The 17,396-nt window shown below is 35.5% G+C and overlaps 1 protein-coding gene across 1 annotated transcript in view; it reads left to right on the top strand.

Moving 5' to 3' along the window:
• XPO4 (exportin 4) overlaps window positions 1–17,396 on the top strand; it is an 85,128-nt gene that overhangs the window by 51,997 nt on the left and 15,735 nt on the right. Inside the window, exons 8-18 of the mRNA XM_063394655.1 lie at window positions 1,393–1,550; window positions 1,814–1,988; window positions 6,077–6,253; window positions 8,078–8,220; window positions 8,335–8,480; window positions 9,792–9,969; window positions 11,441–11,600; window positions 13,213–13,382; window positions 14,317–14,491; window positions 15,579–15,872; window positions 16,783–16,963. Coding sequence (XP_063250725.1) covers window positions 1,393–1,550; window positions 1,814–1,988; window positions 6,077–6,253; window positions 8,078–8,220; window positions 8,335–8,480; window positions 9,792–9,969; window positions 11,441–11,600; window positions 13,213–13,382; window positions 14,317–14,491; window positions 15,579–15,872; window positions 16,783–16,963 — 1,957 coding nt within the window. The remainder of the gene's footprint in view (window positions 1–1,392; window positions 1,551–1,813; window positions 1,989–6,076; window positions 6,254–8,077; window positions 8,221–8,334; window positions 8,481–9,791; window positions 9,970–11,440; window positions 11,601–13,212; window positions 13,383–14,316; window positions 14,492–15,578; window positions 15,873–16,782; window positions 16,964–17,396) is intronic.

Here is a 17,396-nt window from a genome sequence, read left to right as displayed (position 1 = left end):
TCCAGACAGTTGCTACTGTCAGCTGTGAACCTCCACATGCAAATAACTTTTTGGCTTACATGTTAACCCTTCTTCATTTAATAGTATGAAGTTGTCAGAGTTGCATATCTGTTTCCTTGACTGGTTTACAATTACTTATTTGCGATAAGGAAAATATTTTTAATAATATGCAGATTTGTTTTAATACACTTGCATTTTACTTACTAGTAACCAAGGCTCGCCTGTATTTTAGTGTTTTTGAATGAATGCTAGCCAGGGCAGTATGCTGTCTGTTCTGGTTTTAGATTCCTGATTTGCAGTGGTTGAGGCTTGCAGTAGTAGTTTGCTGTTTGAAGTAATGTAAGTAAATGGTAGTAATTTTTAGTCATTTATCTGATCTGAGAAATGTTAATAACCTTGCAAAAGTTGGCAGGACTGCTGTGTTAGAGTGAGAGCCTTCATTTCTAATCTCAGTCTCATGTGGGACATATATTAGGAGGCAGATTTCTGTTGCAGGGTTTGTTTCTCCTGTTAGTTTGATCTTTCAGGGATTAACTGTGCAGCTAATCCAACTAGTTATGAGTTGGGTGAACTTGCAGCTGTAACACCACAGAAAAATAATTAGTGTTTTAACTACTTTTTGGTATAATATTACCAAAATAATTCAGCTAAAATTCACTTTGGGGTGAAAAAGTTACTCTATATTCATTTGTTTATTTACTCAATAAATCTTCTGTGAAAAAGTAAGCACGAGGCTAAAAATTCTTTAAATACGTACTTGACTGTTTAAAATAAATATGTGAGAATATGTTGACTGAAGTAGTGAGATTCAAATCTAGAAAATCTCAACAACCGAAATAATGACGTAACGGTTTGCGCAAATGCGACAAGAATACTGTTGGCCTTGTATAATATAAGGGTGTTGCCAAGGAAGTGATGCATTCATTTTTGTATATGTCTTCAGTGTTTACCTCTGCTAAAGAAGCATCTATATAATCTTGATTGAACTTGTTGACTAACTTTAGCAAGACTCTATAGCCTAGGCATAGTTAGCATAATAGAGATGACTGTCATTATTGCTGTTTTTAGAAGGAGCAGCATGTCTGACTGGCTGGCATCTGTTTCTCTCTTTAAGACATAACATTCAATAGACAGTTCAATTTTCAACATGTAGGTGAGCCTTAACTAAATGTTAGTTTCAGTGAGTTAATTCAAGGCTTTAGATTGTGTGAGCTGAGTCACGATCTTGAGGTTTGCCATGGTTTAGGGAGTTGCAGAAACTCTTGTATTTCAGACTGTAGTGGAAGTTATAGTAAGCTTTTTTTGGTGTGTGCTCTTTTGGATTGAGAGCCATGTGACTGTTGTAAGAACACCCTGTTTTCATGTATTATTAACTACCTCACTTCCTGAAAGGTACATCGAAAAATCAGAGAAGATACAGATATGGCCCAAGATTCATTACAGTGCCTGGCACAGCTGGCATCTTTGCACGGGCCAGTCTTTCCTGATGAAGGTTCACAAGTTGATTACCTGGCACACTTCATTGAGGGATTACTGAATACTATCAATGGGTATGTATGCCTGCTCTCTAAATTTAGATGGCATCTTTTAATCTTTAGTTTGGACTGTAGCATATCTGTGAGGAGAAGTGGTGTAGCTTGCTTATTTCTGGATATAATTTGTGCTTACTGTTGGATTGCTTAAATTGAAAAAGGGCAGATTAAAGTAAGTGGTGCTTATTATGAAATAGATTTATTGATTGAAAATGTGTCAACAGAACCAATTCCCTTTTAGCAATTTTCTTAATGGCAAAAATTGCTATTTTTATCTATAGAATTGAAATAGAAGACTCTGAAGCAGTGGGAATTTCCAGTATTATCAGCAATCTGATAACTGTATTTCCTCGCAATATTTTAACGGCCATTCCAAATGAACTTTTCTCTTCATTTGTTAACTGCCTCGCACACCTCACCTGTTCTTTTGGAAGAAGTGCTGCTTTGGAAGAAGTGGTAAGTAGCTGCTCTCAAAAAAGTGGGTAGCCTTTTTCACTTCTATTTGTGATAAGCATAAGTGACATGAGAATTTGGCTATTTTGTTAATAACTGCTGTGAATTCAGTGGTTTTGTCCTAGTTATTTCTGAAGTTACAGACGAGAGGATTTTCTTTCTTATTTCATGCAATGTAATGAACATAATTACACATTGTGTCCATCTTTCAGACTTCATTTTGATTTAAAGTACAACTTAATTTTTTAACTGAATGAATTAATTAGAAATATTAAAGTCTTAAAGTATTGCTGGCTTGCTGTTGTAGATAATGAACAAGCTGCAGTCCTGAAAGTTTAAAATGACTACATGAACATATGGACAGACTGAAACATAACTGCTGCCTAGAGCTCTGAGTCAGGAGTTTCTGTTTTAAGTGAGTGTAGCCATTAAGATCTGTTGTTAACATCATACATCTAAGCCGTTCAGATCATACCTTCATTGCTGACACGGTTCAAATGGTAATTGTGCGTACAAGTCTAGCACAGGAATTAAGAGGATTATTTTCTTTCCAACTTCGTTGTAACATTAAAGAGCAGTTGGCATAGCCCAAGTGTTCTGCTCCTAAAAGTTGCATTAAAAATAAAAACTACCAAGGACACATAGCTTATGGAAAATTACATAAGAATTAAGGCGAATAATCTTGCACTTCAGCTATTTATGTGCAGTGGCTGTAGATTTAAAATGAGACTATCAAGATACTCACCAATATTTCCCCACTATCATGAGAAAGGATGATTTTCTTTGTTTTGACAATTTGGTGTAGTGACAGAGTGAGTTTGAAAATAATTATAGAAATATTTAGTTAGAGTTGATGGATGTGTTTCTTTCCTGGAAAGCACAGGTGTATTAATTAACATTCATTGCAGAACTTTAGAGCATGTCTTCTCTGCAAGGTTAAAATGTATTCTATTTGGTCCACTGCTCACTTAAACTTTTCTTTTTTTTCATGTCTTAATCAAAAAAATGGTGTTTAAATTTAGAATCTAAAATGAAGATCCTTTCAAAACTTCATTGGTCAAAATTTGTGTGCTTTTGAGATTTTCTAGTAGAATATTGAATACATATTCCAGCATTCATCAATACATTTAGAAATGCTCCTGAAGCCTTTATAAGATTAATCAAAACCATAGGCATCTATCATTTAAATTCAAAGGAACTAAGGGGATGTTGTTTCCTCAGTTAGCATCTTGTTACTTGAGAACTGGAATATGCAATCACTTTTAATGAAAAGAGTGCTCAACATTATGCCATTTAAAACAATCTCTTAGCAGCAGCTTACACCACCTTTAATCTTTAAGCACTATCTGGTGCAATGATACCACATCCTGTGCCTATAGAAGTACCACTTTGCATCCCTGAAAACAATCTTTTGGTTTAGGAACGTCCTGCCCGTGGCTAACGTGTTCCCCAAGTTTCTTTCAGAATGCATGCAGTGATACTTTTTGTGAGCTCTTGTGCTGTCGTTGGTTAAGAGCTTTCTGACAGATAAAATACCATGTATGTTGGGCTCAGTAGGATCCTCAGATAATATTCCTGGAGCTTTTCAGAAATATGAAATGCAGCAGAATGCAGGCAGGTGTACTCCTTAAGCTTTGCTGGTTGGTTTCTGTTTCCCCATAAAACTGTTTTTCCCCATATTTCTGCTACTTCAAGTGCCAGCAGAACATAGCGTGTGAATGCGGCAGAAACCCCACCAGGCACAAGGAATCTGCTTAGCGGAAGACCTGCTGTGAAAACTGTCAAAATATGGAGATCCTGAATCAAAATCTGCAAACCACTTCAAAGCATCTAGTACTGATTTTCAACCACACAATCCAAGCATTATGTTTGAATGCTGTTTCATATTAATCTGCTAGTTTGGGCTGGGGAAATCAGCCAAAGGAAGTTGAAATATTTGTCTCAACCAGCTACACTGGTGGAGGGAGGGCAATAACCTTCAGCAGCGCTGAGGGTTAGTTTATGGGGCAAGGTGGACCAGTAATCTCTTTCCTTAATGGCATTGGGTGTGACAGCTCATCCACAGCTATGCTCTGCCTTGCTCAACACTTAATGCTTATGCAGAAGTAGAATCAAATAGTCCACTTGAATTAGTGAAGAGTATGAACAGAATGTTGGATGAAAATACCAATAAAATTATATCAAAGGCTTATTTTTCTCAAAATTAATATTAATGTACTGTTCCTGCTTCATGATATTTTTTCCAGTATCATGTGGTAGCAGAGATTGGTCCCATCTGCTGGGCTTCCAACTCTTTGAAGCTTGCTGCTGCTTGACAAACTTTCTGTGTTACTTTTTCAAAGGGTCAGCAAATTAGGAAGGAGAAAGGACCAAATTTCTTTTTGTTTCCCGTAGAGAAGATGAAGAGGAATTATGCATCTTTGCTTTAAATTTACTGCATTTATCTTGCCTTTCTTGAAGATCTGAGTTTTGATCCATCAGAATGATTCAGCTCCCTGTCTAAAGCATGGTGCTTTGCCTGTATGACATCTTTGGTAGCCCAGCGGTAGCTAATCTGAAATAAGGATTGAGATCTTTTAGCAGGGTTTCTCTGGGACCAGATTGGTTCAATATGGATAAAATCTTTCCACTGTTTGGGCATTTGTTTTATGGAAGCACTTATTATTCCTAGATTGCTTATGAGAATATCACTAAGTGGTGAAATAATTTTTCTTCATGGCATTAACTTCTTTATTACCTTTCCAAATAAATGGATTGGCTATATTTGAGGGTATTTTGTTGTTCATAAAAACATGTCTGTTGATTTGTTTATGCCCTCAATTATTAAAAATTATTAGAAGTCATATATATGTCATAGATGTAAATATATTACATGTCAAAATACTTCAGGACTGAATGACTGTATAAATTCATGTGTCCTTTAGCTAAGTTTCAAAAAGATATGTTGTGGTGTCCTTCCTAAATTTATTACTTACGTTAGTGATGAATACAATTTTGCCTCTCTCCTGGTCATCTTCAGGTTTTGTTTTCACAATTGCATCAGTATGTCCCATATTCTAACTTCTGGAAATATGACAATTTTGCAGTTACAAAAGGATGTTGTGAAGCTATCTTGGAATGCTTGCATTATGATATCAGTTTTTCCTCTTAATCAGTCATCCAGCCAGTGTTTTCTTTTCCTTGCCTGTTCATCCAACCATGTTTGTAACATCACTGGAAGTCAGGAATTCTTGTGTGTGGACCATGATTAAGGCCTTAATATCTCTTTATTTAATCATTGAACCATTTTACTAACCTCTGCTATCTCAGAGTAACTTCTGTGAGCCAATCCTGTTGGTTACAACTTGAGAAGACAATGTCTTAGTAGGCTGTTTATCTGTACAGTCATGCAGAAGTTTTTTGAAGTAGGATGTACTTACAAACATTCAATTTTTGCATCAAAACAAAAAGTCAATAGCTACATTAAAAATACTTTTTAAAAGAAATTGCCGCTTTGCTGTTTGGATTCTTTAGTTTGCCTACAACTCAAGACTTTGTTTTTCAGAGAAGTTATTTCCTTTTGCAACTTATGTACTATATAGAAGCACATGAATAATTAGAAACAAGAAGCATCAGTTGAAATGCACTAAGTAATTATAGCAGCAGGCTAATTGTAATTCACTGGATTTTGGTTTATTAATAGAATAATAAGTTGTGATTCATCATCAAAACTGGCTACCTGTAGTAAGGTTTCATGAACACTTGCAATCTTGTGGTGATTTCCTCTGGAATCATTGTTTTTTCTCTCTCTCTATTTCAGAGATAGTGGAATACCTATAGATCTATATGCCACATCAGATAAAGAGAAATAGCTAAACACATTGACAGGTTTCTAAAGCCTAGCAGGCATGAAAGCTGCAGTGACCTTTTCAATGCATTGCTTCAGTTCATTCTGATATTTTCTTAGCTGTCCTTAGATCCTTTTTTTTGTTTGTTTGTTTCGACAGTAGAAGAACATCTGTAAAATAATGATAAATATAAGTATATTCCTCTGGTTTAGTTTAGTAATAAGATTTTTTTATTTGTTTGGGGTTTTTTTTCATCTTTTACAGCTTGACAAAGATGACATGGTATATATGGAGGCATATGATAAGTTGCTGGAATCTTGGCTTACTTTGGTCCAAGATGACAAACATTTCCATAAAGGTTTCTTTACCCAACATGCTGTTCAAGTCTTTAATTCCTACATTCAGTGCCATCTAGCTGCTCCTGATGGCACAAGGAATTTGGTAAGCCTTCATTTTAGTGGTTTTGGATGATAACATACAGTAACTAACCCATGTCTTTTGGTGTGTGTGTATTATGTAGCTCAAGGCAGTTTGTATAGAATTGTCATTTGTGACTTTGTGAATGAAAACAATTGCTGAACTTGTTACTGAGTCGTGATTTCCCAGTCCATTTCTCTCATTCTGGAGAGGAACTAAAAGAATGCAAAGATGGAAGTCACTTAAAGAAAAAAGTAAACCTGTAACTCAGATCAATGTGTATCTTGTTCTTTCCACAGATACAGTGACTAAAATTCCTTCCTTCTGGATTAGAATTCTAGTTAAAATTCGCAGTGAAACTGGAGGCCTTTTTTGTGATTGTTGCCTCCCATGCAGTATCTTCAAAATATAACTGACATGCATAAATATCTGAAAAAATGTAGACTGACTGTGCTCAAAGTAGAAAACCTTGGAATATCATATGGTCCTTTGGGATAAAATAAATTCCCAGTTAAATTTTTGAACAGTTGACTGTCTAGAGAAAATTTAGAAGTGCATCAAGTATCTTTTGAGCCATTAAGAAAGGTGATTAGTCTACTTGCCAGGAATCTAGATCTTACTAAAATAGATTCTTATACAGAAAGTGGGATGTAGATGTTGGATGAGTTAGTTATTGCATAGATTCAATTTAATAACTGTATAAAATCTCTCTTTAATTTGATGCTGTGCAAAGATCTTAAGAGATACCTCATTCTGAAAAGCACTATGTAAAACATAATTCTGCTATCTCAACGTGTAACAGATGGTAATAACAGTGCCAAAACTGAGAGAAATATTTCACAAGACAGCTTTGAATTCATATCAGGCGGTCTTGACATAACTTGTGTACACAGGTTGATTCATGTCATTCTGTGAGATAAGTCATTTATCCCATGGGTAACCTTTAAAAGCCACAGCTGGCATTTTAGAATGCTTCTTGTTCTATATCAAAGCAGTAACAGGAACTTTCAGTCTCTGCTTTGAGAGCAGAGGCTCACCCTTCAGTAAACAGCTGCAACTTTGAAGTTGCCAAAAAAGAATGATTTGCTGGGTTACATAAAGAAAAGATGAGTTAAAAGCACTTTGCATAAGGAGTTGTGTGTGGATTCAGTTTCCCAGGGCCTCTATAGAAACAAAGCAGACTGATAGCTTTCTCCAACTCTTGTATTTTACTTTGTTACTTGCATAAATTTTATGATTAAGAGATAAGAAAGAAATGCTTTTAATATTTATACTTGGTTTCTGCTTATCATGCTTCATCTCTTCAAGGAATAAGATCTGATTATCATTTAAATAGTTTTATAATGCAACCAAGATAAGCTTTGAGAAGTTGAACAGTGCAGTTCCTGCATCAGCAAGAAATAAAACTGAGATCATCAAGATTATTTGTCTGCTATTCTTTGGGTTTATAGAATTAACTTTTAATGTACTTTTAAAAAATTTAGTAGTTCATTTTAAACTATTTCCTCGCAAACAGTAGGTTAGGGAAAACTTTTAATGAAAGGGCTAATACTCAATTCATCATGAAAAATACTGCCTATTACATGATTTATGTAAGATCTTGGACAACTGAGAATAAATGAATGTTGCATTTTGGTAGTGAGTTTGTGAAATGATGATTTTAAAACAATATGAACCCGTGTTGGCTCTGTTTAACTATTCTGTGTCTAATTTAGTATGAGTCTTGTGTTCATACTTGCAAATTACTGTGCAAGAAAGAGCCAAAATAATGCAGAAAATTGTGGTGATAATGAATTTAACAAGTATGACCCTAACTGGTTGCTTCTAATTTTGTTGAAATAACCGAAGACTGCCAATGGTGTGGCCTCTCGGGAAGAAGAAGAAATAAGTGAGCTGCAGGAGGATGACAGAGACCAGTTCTGTGACCAGTTGGCCAGCGTAGGCATGCTGGGGAGAATTGCTGCAGAACACTGCATACCTCTTCTCACAAGGTAAGTACAAAAAAAAGTCATGAATATAAATCAATAAAGTTGTCACACAGGAAAAGCCTAACTTTGCCAAAACACTTTAAAAAACGGTGATGCTACTTTGTTATTTGTCCACAGTTTGTTAGAAGACCGAGTGACAAGGCTCCATGGACAGTTGCAAAGACATCAGCAGCAGTTACTTGCCTCACCAGCATCAGGTTCAATTGACAATAAAGTGCTTGATGACCTGTATGAGGATATTCATTGGCTTATTTTAGTCACAGGTTAGTGAACAGCTTTAAATAGTACTTGTTCTCGTAGTCTTATTGCAGCTGGAACGCCTCAAGAAAAAAATCCCTGTGTATCAACTACTCTTGATTGACTATAGATTTTATCCCTTACAATGATTTCATCTTACATACAGGACTTGCAAAGTCCTTGTCTTACTGTCATCTGCCTTGAGTAACAGGAATACTATATCTAATGATCACCTCATGTAAAGGTTTCATCAATATCTGTTGGAAGATCCTGCAATTAATTTTGTTATTGATTTTTTTGAATTGTGTTATCAGTCAACCTATTCAAGAAATTAATCTGTTCATGGTATCAGTGGTGTTGGCTGGGTGCACATGACATAATGAGGGAACCAACATGAGATCAGGGTGATGCTGACAGAGAATCGTGTAAGTTCTAGACCTTCTCAGTGCTGGTGATCCATGACCTGCTATTTTGTTATGTTTCAGGGAATTTAGAGAATTCTTGGTCTAAATTTAGCATCTCTTGAATTTAGGGCCTTTTTGGGGTTGATTTTTAGATGGTGATATTTTACTGAAGTTTGCAAACCTAGTAACAACTAAGTCTGTACTTTGCTTGGAGAAATGTATAATAATGAATATAATGAAATATTTGTGGGGTTTTTTTAAGATCTGGTGTTTTAGTTGCTCTCAGATGTTGACATGAATGTGTTTATAATATATTTGTAACACTGAGATGGAGTTTGTAGTTCACAAATGGTTATGAAATAAGATATTGAAAACTACTACTAAAGCTGGAATTAATGTTATCTAGATAGCAGTATTGTATGAAAACCCATGCTTCATCTGATCTGCAGTTGCTAGGCATGGAAAACTGTGTTACAGCACATGTACTTGAGGTCTGAAAGACTCTGACAGATTTGAGATGTCAGCAAAACAGAAGTCCCAAATGATATGGACTTAGCAGGGAAGCTGTAAAACAAGGCTTATTTTACCACAGAAGAAAAAAATGACAACAAAATGTTGTCTTGTCCCTCCCCCAAGTAGATGAATTGACTGTAGCACTTTTTCATGAAGCAAATCTTGTCTCTTTTTATTGGTTTTTAAATTGGTGGTTTCTTTTTCCAGTCTTGGTTTCTTATTATTTTAGTTTTTTTCCTACTGAATGACTTTAAGGATTCTAATTAACTTGTATGCATTTTAAGCAGTATTAGTCAAGGTCTGTATGAACATTTGATTCTGGTGGGATGTCTGCGGTTAAGCCTATGGATTCTTTAGTCAGAAAGCCATAAGTTAACCTAGGGTAGAAATTTGTGATCACTCTTTCTTTTTTAATGTAAGGCTACCTCTTGGCTAATGATACTCAGGGAGAGACTCCGCTAATACCTCCAGAAGTAATGGAATATTCCATAAAACATTCAGCTGAGGTTGACATCAATACAACACTTCAGATTCTGGGATCTCCAGGAGAAAAGGCCTCTTCCATCCCAGGGTACAACAGAACTGATTCTGTTATTAGGTAAGGATGCATCTTGTACTGTTAAGTATGCTAAATGCTTTTTTGGAGAAAAAAAGACCTAGAAATGGGACTAGACTTCTGTGGATGTGAAAAGCAAGCAATATGTAAACACTGAACATCAAAAAAGGAAAGATTGACCTGGCAGTCTTAACAGATGTCATGAGGCAAAGACTTGGAAATATACAGAAATGTTTTTTATATTTCTACTGAAAACCCATCTTTGATATATTTTTTACAGAATATCCTTAAAACTACTGAAGTAAAAAAAGTTGACTGATCAAAATCTTTAGATAATATATACTCTAACATTCATTCAGCACATACACAGCTTAAGCAAATGCTTTCCAGAACATCAGTGAGCTTTTCTACTTTGAATATGGGTTAATGCCCAAGCTTGGCAGAAGCAGCAAAATTGATCCTAGAGCATGAGGAATTGTTGTCAGTTACTTACACACATCACTGTCAGCCTAGAAGAAGCAAGAGAGATTTCCCTTCTCATTTTGCAAGAAGGCTGATGTTTACAAAAGACTCCTCAATTTGAATCCTCACACTTCAAAAGATTGCATTCCACTCTTAGTTGACATGATTAGTTGATTAGTTGTTGTGTTCTTTAAATGTTTTCTTCTGGGAAGAAGGTAGAAATAAATGGACCTTCATTAGCAGTGATGTATATGCCTAGTGTTTGGAAGGTTGAATACTGCTCACTTACACTATTGTCCCCTTCAAGAAACGGCCAACAAAAGGATTTCTTGATGCAGTGTCTCAGTGGTGGGAGTAAAACCAGATCAAAATAAGGAGAGATTTGAGGCCCTTTGGCAATAATTCTGAAATGTCTTCAAGAAATAGGCCACTGTTGCTCCTACATTTCTTCTGTACAATCACATTCTTACAAAATTCAGTTGGTGTACTACAAAAAATAGTATTTAATGCAGTTACATGGACTGATTGTATTAATGCAATCACCTTGTGATTTACTATTTCAGACTATTTCCCAGCAGCAATGAACAAGAGAAAAATAACTGACCATTCCTGTATTTGTTTTTTGCTATGTGTCATGCTGCAAATGCTGCACAATTAGAACCCATTTGGTCACTAAACTTTATGGTGCAAGAAAGGAAAAAGCAGTTTTTCAAAACAGCTTTTCAGGCACTCCCAAGTAGTCCATTTGTCATGATGCTTGTGGGGATTCTTTGTTGCAGTAATTTTGATGTCAAAATTACTGTTAAATCTTATCTTTTAAAGCATAATTCTTACATTTTGGAGGTTATTTGCTCTATTTTCTCTCTCTCTCTCTCACCTTGCATTTCAAAAACATTTCAAACTCAGGTGGTTTTTACTTGATTATAGTTGAAGTGCTTTGTGTTATCCTGATCCTTCTGTCATATTTTGTGAAAAATGAAAGTGGCTTTGGTAGTTGCATTGCTTCTCCAAAAACCCCTCTCAGCATCCTCATTGTATTTTAAATCTGCAGGTTGTTATCTGCTATTCTAAGAGTGTCAGAAGTAGAATCTAGAGCAATAAGGGCAAATCTCACGCACCTCCTGAGCCCCCAGATGGGCAAAGATATTGTATGGTTCCTCAAGCGCTGGGCAAAGACTTACCTCCTAGTAGATGAAAAGTTGTATGATCAGGTAAGGATGTGACTTTTATGAATTTGTTAGTATTAGCAATAATATTATCCTGTGATGTAGATGTCAGTGTAGCTATTTAAAAGTGCAATGCTAAAGCGCCTTTAATGTTATCCGGGTTGTGATTTATTTTGGAATTTGTTTGAAAGTTGATGTTTTCTTCCATTTGCTAATTAGAAATATAAGTTTTTAGGGGATTCTTGCACATTTTGCTGCAAATGTGATTTTTTTTTTTTGGTTGCCATTGCCATATCAGAATAATATAGTGCTCCTGGGCTGCATAGTGAGTGAAACTCACTGACTGCAGTGATGTTATAAATTGTGACTGTCCATCAGATTTTACATTTCATCTCTAATACAGTGATTGCTCTTGATCATGATTCTGGGTTAGATATTTAACACCATCACAAGGTAGTATACATTAGCTAACGTCATGCTACTTTCTCTCCTCATTCTCATTGTATATATCATAATTTCAACAGTGTGTTCTTTGTAAAGGGCAACTTCTTACCGTGCTTGGACAGCACTAATTGTGATTAGAACTTGATCCTGATTTTGCTTATGGAACTAACTGTAATCCAGCTAGCTCACAGAGGCCACCCATCCTGAGGAGGTCCTGTTTGCTCTAGTTTTTGAGAAGTCTCCTCCTCCTCTCCTTTTTTTCCACTATTGAAGCAACTAAGAATACTAACACTTCAGGAGGCCTCTCCTTAACAATAATAAGTATCACACAGGTTTGTAAATATTTGGAGTCATATTATTCAGGTCATACATGTAGCACAGCTAAGAATTCATAAAGATACCAATTGGGTAAGAATTGGAGATCATGTTAGAAGAAAATCCATGTGAAAAAATATGTGAAGAAACAAAACAAATTGTCTAGGAAATGGACACATTTAGTTTGTGTTGACATGTGAAAGTGATTTAAACCTCTCTTTACACCTTATGCTCAGTCGTGTATTTTATCATGAGTTCTTAAAGGCAGAAGCGTTAGTGGTGTGCTGACAGGAAGCTCCTGCACAATTACTACAAGGTTTTTCGTTTCACTCTTGAAAAACTTTCTTTAAAGGTAGGAGAACAGGCAATTTCAAGGAAGCATATTTTAATGTGCCAGGACCAGAGTGTGACATGTTTCCTAAAAAATGTGTACATTGAAGGAACCATCTGCAGAAAGCAGATGCAGAAAAATTGAGGTGAAAATTAATTTTTACAAGTTTCTATATAGATCAAGAACTAGGTTTATTTCTAACAGTTTTTACCACTGAATTTTGAGGAATTATGTCTTAAATTTATGGAAACACTTTGGGAGGTGATTTTGGGATCTTTTTTTTAATTATTAAAGCTTTGGACTTTAAAAGCTTAAAAGCTAGGCATACTCAAACCTTTTCTGTAACGAGGTTGAAAGTTTGTTTTAGATATTGTGCTTAAAATTGCAAGATAAATTTGGCAAAGATTTTTCTATTACAGGTATTCTTTGCCTTTGTCTATGTAACATTTGTGTAATTTAAGTAGGAAAAAAAGTGACAGCCTGAAAAGAATTTGCTGACAATGATTGCCATACACTTTTGGGTTCTGGCTTCTGTAAAACTCACTCATTTTAATGCTTTTCTTATAGATAAGTCTGCCATTTAGTACAGCATTTGGTGCTGATACAGAGGGTTCCCAGTGGATTGTGGGTTACCTTTTAGAAAAAGTGATCAGTAACCTGGCAGTGTGGAGTTCAGAGCAGGACCTTGCAAATGATACTGTACAACTGCTAGTAACATTAGTGGAAAGGAGAGAGCGGTAAGTTGCTATACCTCTGGAAGTCAAAAAGTTTCTTTTGCTTCCTTTAAAGTTTTTTGGCCACAGTAATCCAGATATAGGGCTTCATATTCATGTCTCTGTAAGTCAAATTACTTTAGTAGCATACTGTAACTAAAAAAAACCACCACAAACTTGTCTGACAAGCTGAGTGAGACCTGTATTTGACAAAACATCTGTTTAGAAGTGCACTCTCCTTCCATACTTTTGTGCCTCACTCTTAAAACAGTGAGAAAGGAAAACTCTTCTGGTCTCCACTCTTATTGCAAGGATTTTTCTGCTGCTGTTAATTTTTGTTGATTAGGAGCTCAGATAACTGGCTAAGCCAGTATGAATTATGTTTTGTAAATCTAAATTTTTTTAAAATACAGGATTTTGTAGATTCAGTCAAATTTCAATAAGTTTTCTTTGATATTTCAAACTGTGAAGGAGGAATTTCTTGAATGCTTTATTTCTGTCAATTGACATGCAATTATACATGCAATCATGCATTCACAATCTACTGAAAGACTGTTCTGAAGTATGAGGATTTTAAATGCTTGAGGATTTTTCTTAAAAAAAAATTAAACCCCACAGGAACTAGTCTGGAATAAATTGCTTATTTTATTATGATGTATGAGACTAAGCTTTTAATCCATGCAATATGTCCATTAACTCTTGTGTGTGTATGTGTGTAAAACTAAAGCACTTTCCTGCTTTTCTCCTGTATGAATTGATCTGTATTCAGAGTGTATACTTTAGAAATCTGAGAGCTGAGGCATTAACAAGATGAAAATCAAAAGGCAATTTAGCCTCAGAATAAAGGAATTTTTAAAAAATATAGCAACAAAAAACTTCTGGCAACTGCTAGAAACCTGTTATGCTCTGTTCATACAGTTTGTGAAGTCTTTAATGAATTTTTTTTCCCCTCTTTTAGGGCAAACTTAGTTATTCAGTGTGAAAACTGGTGGAATTTAGCCAAGCAGTTTGCAAGGCGAAGCCCTCCTCTTCACTATTTGTCTAGTTCTGTGCAGAGAACACTAATGAAAGCTTTAGTTCTAGGAGGTTTTGCTCATATGGATACAGAAACAAAGCAACAATACTGGACAGAGGTAAACTATTTTGATACTTCTATTACCCCTATATAACCAAGCAGTACAACAAGTTAGGGGAATTTTTAGTGACACAAAATCATTTGTATAACACATTTTAATATTTAATACTGATGATTTTTAAAGTTATTCTCTTTTTGATGGTCATTACTTACATCTGTTGTATCTAAGGTGTATCTAAAATATCTCAAACCAAAGAGAAACCACTAATAATTAATTGGAGGATTTGTGAAGCAGACAGTAGAGCAATGTGTTTGAAGGAGGCTATTATAGAAGATTAAAAATTTCTCTTGCACTGGGACATTTCTTTCATTTTAATTTTATGGTGTTATGAATTATTCTGTTATCAGTTAATGATAGTGACAGTAAGTAAAAAGCTACTGTGGAACATAAGGAAGTCTTGACCAGCTCTTTGTGCCCTGGCTCCATAAAAGCTCAGATATTTCACACCAGGGAGGTAGATGCTAGAAAGTAGCTGAAATGGCATCAGGAAGCATCATTGACATTGTAAAGCATCAACTTTCTGAGAAAAACGTTCTTTTATTGACAGAGCTAGAATATTAATGATTTATGGTAAAACTGTAATGCAGTGGAAGTAATAGGGGAAAAAATTACCTATTTTTGTAGAAGTTTCTAAATTGTTTCCAAATACAGATGATGACAAAAGTGATTTCACTATTGAGAATCGTAATGTGGCAAAAATAACTGTGAGCATTAATCATTATGGTTTCATTCATAAGCTGTAACAATTTTTTCCCCTAATGCTGAATCTGAAGGGAAACAAATGCTTTGAACCAGAGAAAGTCATTGTCATTTATTTAAACACTACAAAATTACCTAAAATATTTATGGAGGTGCTCATTTTGCCACCTGCCTGCAGGCCATGGTGGACAATGAGAAGCACTACTCACTACCACTTTTGCATGCATAAATGTGACAGACAATGACACAACTGAGCTATTGGAAACTGGAAGTGCTTGATTCTTGTACTGCTTGCTAAAAGCAATGAGTTTGCTAAATTATTTAAACCTCACATCTCATATAATAGTATGCTTATCTTAATGTGACTTTTCTGAAAAATTTCAAGGTTCTTCAGCCGCTTCAGCAGCGATTCTTGAATGTGATAAACCAAGAAAACTTTCAGCAGATCTGTCAGGAGGAGGAAGTGAAGCAGGAAATCACTGCTACATTAGAAGCACTCTGTGGCATTGCTGAGGCTACCCAAATTGATAATGTAGCGATTCTCTTCAATTTCCTCATGGACTTCCTTAATAATTGCATTGGATTAATGGAAGTATACAAAAACACACCAGAGACTGTTAATCTCATAATTGAAGTATTTGTTGAAGTTGCACATAAACAAATTTGCTATCTTGGAGAGGTAAATACAACCAGAAAGGGAAGGAGGGGGCAGAGTGTGCGTGTGCGTGTGTGTACATGTGTATACAGTGCTATTCCTTAAACAAAATAAAGTAAAATGTAGTGATCTTTATAGAGAGAAAGACAGACTATGTGGACACATTTGTTGAGGAATTCCTTTGTTTTAAAACATACATTTGCAAAGATTAAAAGCAGGGCATTTAGACTGGGGTGTTTTTACCAATAAATTTAACCACAGTTCATCCCTGTTCTGACTCTGTGCATGGGTGGCAGAAGAGGATAGAATATGTTGAGCACTTTTTTATAACAATATCAAACTTCTCTGAAGTCTAGTCTAGGAGAATTGCAGCAGTGTTCTATGTGACAAATACATCTCATAGAGACAGTGCCTTAGTCCTAGACAGGGTATTAATAGACCCAAGAAGTTAACAGTTAAAATTTTGAGTTTGTGCAGTGCACTTGCATCTTTGCACTGTTGGCTAATGTTTTTGCATCTGGAAGAGTTCCTGCCTATTCCAAACTGAGTATGCACAAACAGTGTATTGTGACTCCAAACTTCTATTGGTCGTGTCCCCAGGGGATTTTGTGGAAATCTAGTTTGTGAGATTAGTGAGATATGTCAGTCTGTCCCAAACCACTCCTGTCTGGATTTTTGTTAAGACTGAGGAATCAATAAAATTAATGTTTTGCTCTTTCAGTCAGTATCCCATCAATATATGGCTATAAGTGTTCTTATTGTCTGAGGTGGCTGTTTCCTTGATGATTTTGTGTACAGTTGATACAAAAGTGATCATACACTGAAATTAAAATCTTGAAGTATTGTCTACAAATTAGAGGACTTTTGTTTGTGGAAAACAGTGTTTCACTTTTAGCATATGGAATTTTTCTTATTATATAACATTGTTTTATAGGCCAAAGCCATGAACTTGTATGAGGCCTGCCTAACTCTGCTCCAGGTGTATTCCAAGAATAATCTAGGTCGACAACGGATAGATGTTACAGCAGAAGAAGACCAGTACCAGGATCTCCTTCTTATTATGGAGCTTCTCACTAATCTTCTGTCAAAAGAATTCATAGATTTCAGTGATACAGGTATTAAGGAATTGGTAATTGATGAACCACATGTTGTTTTCTAAACTGTAAGAAACATTTTGGGGCTTGTGTTCAGTCCATGTAAAGTAAAAGCTGAAGTTTAGGCTTGTTTAGGTCAGGATATGGAAATAGCTATTTAAAATAGCAAAGAAGGACTTTTCGCAATATTCTCACATCTGAAATTATTATTGCTGTCATAAAATAAATTATAGATATATGAAACAGCTTGAAATCTGAATGGTGCAAGTCTGAATATGTATTGTAGCAGCAGTTTTATAACAAAAAGCACATAGTGAAGTTGGAGTAGTAAAGTAGTACAAGAGAGCAGATGGCTTGTCTTCTTAGTACAGGATTCATCCTTTGTGAAATGTTGAGTCATTAAAATTCCATCATGTGAGGGTCTTCTGTATTCCTCTTTCACAGAACACGCTTT

This window comes from Prinia subflava, chromosome 3 (genome assembly GCF_021018805.1).
Source record: "Prinia subflava isolate CZ2003 ecotype Zambia chromosome 3, Cam_Psub_1.2, whole genome shotgun sequence".
Taxonomy (NCBI): domain Eukaryota; kingdom Metazoa; phylum Chordata; class Aves; order Passeriformes; family Cisticolidae; genus Prinia; species Prinia subflava.
This window is presented reverse-complemented; position numbering and strand designations above follow the sequence as displayed.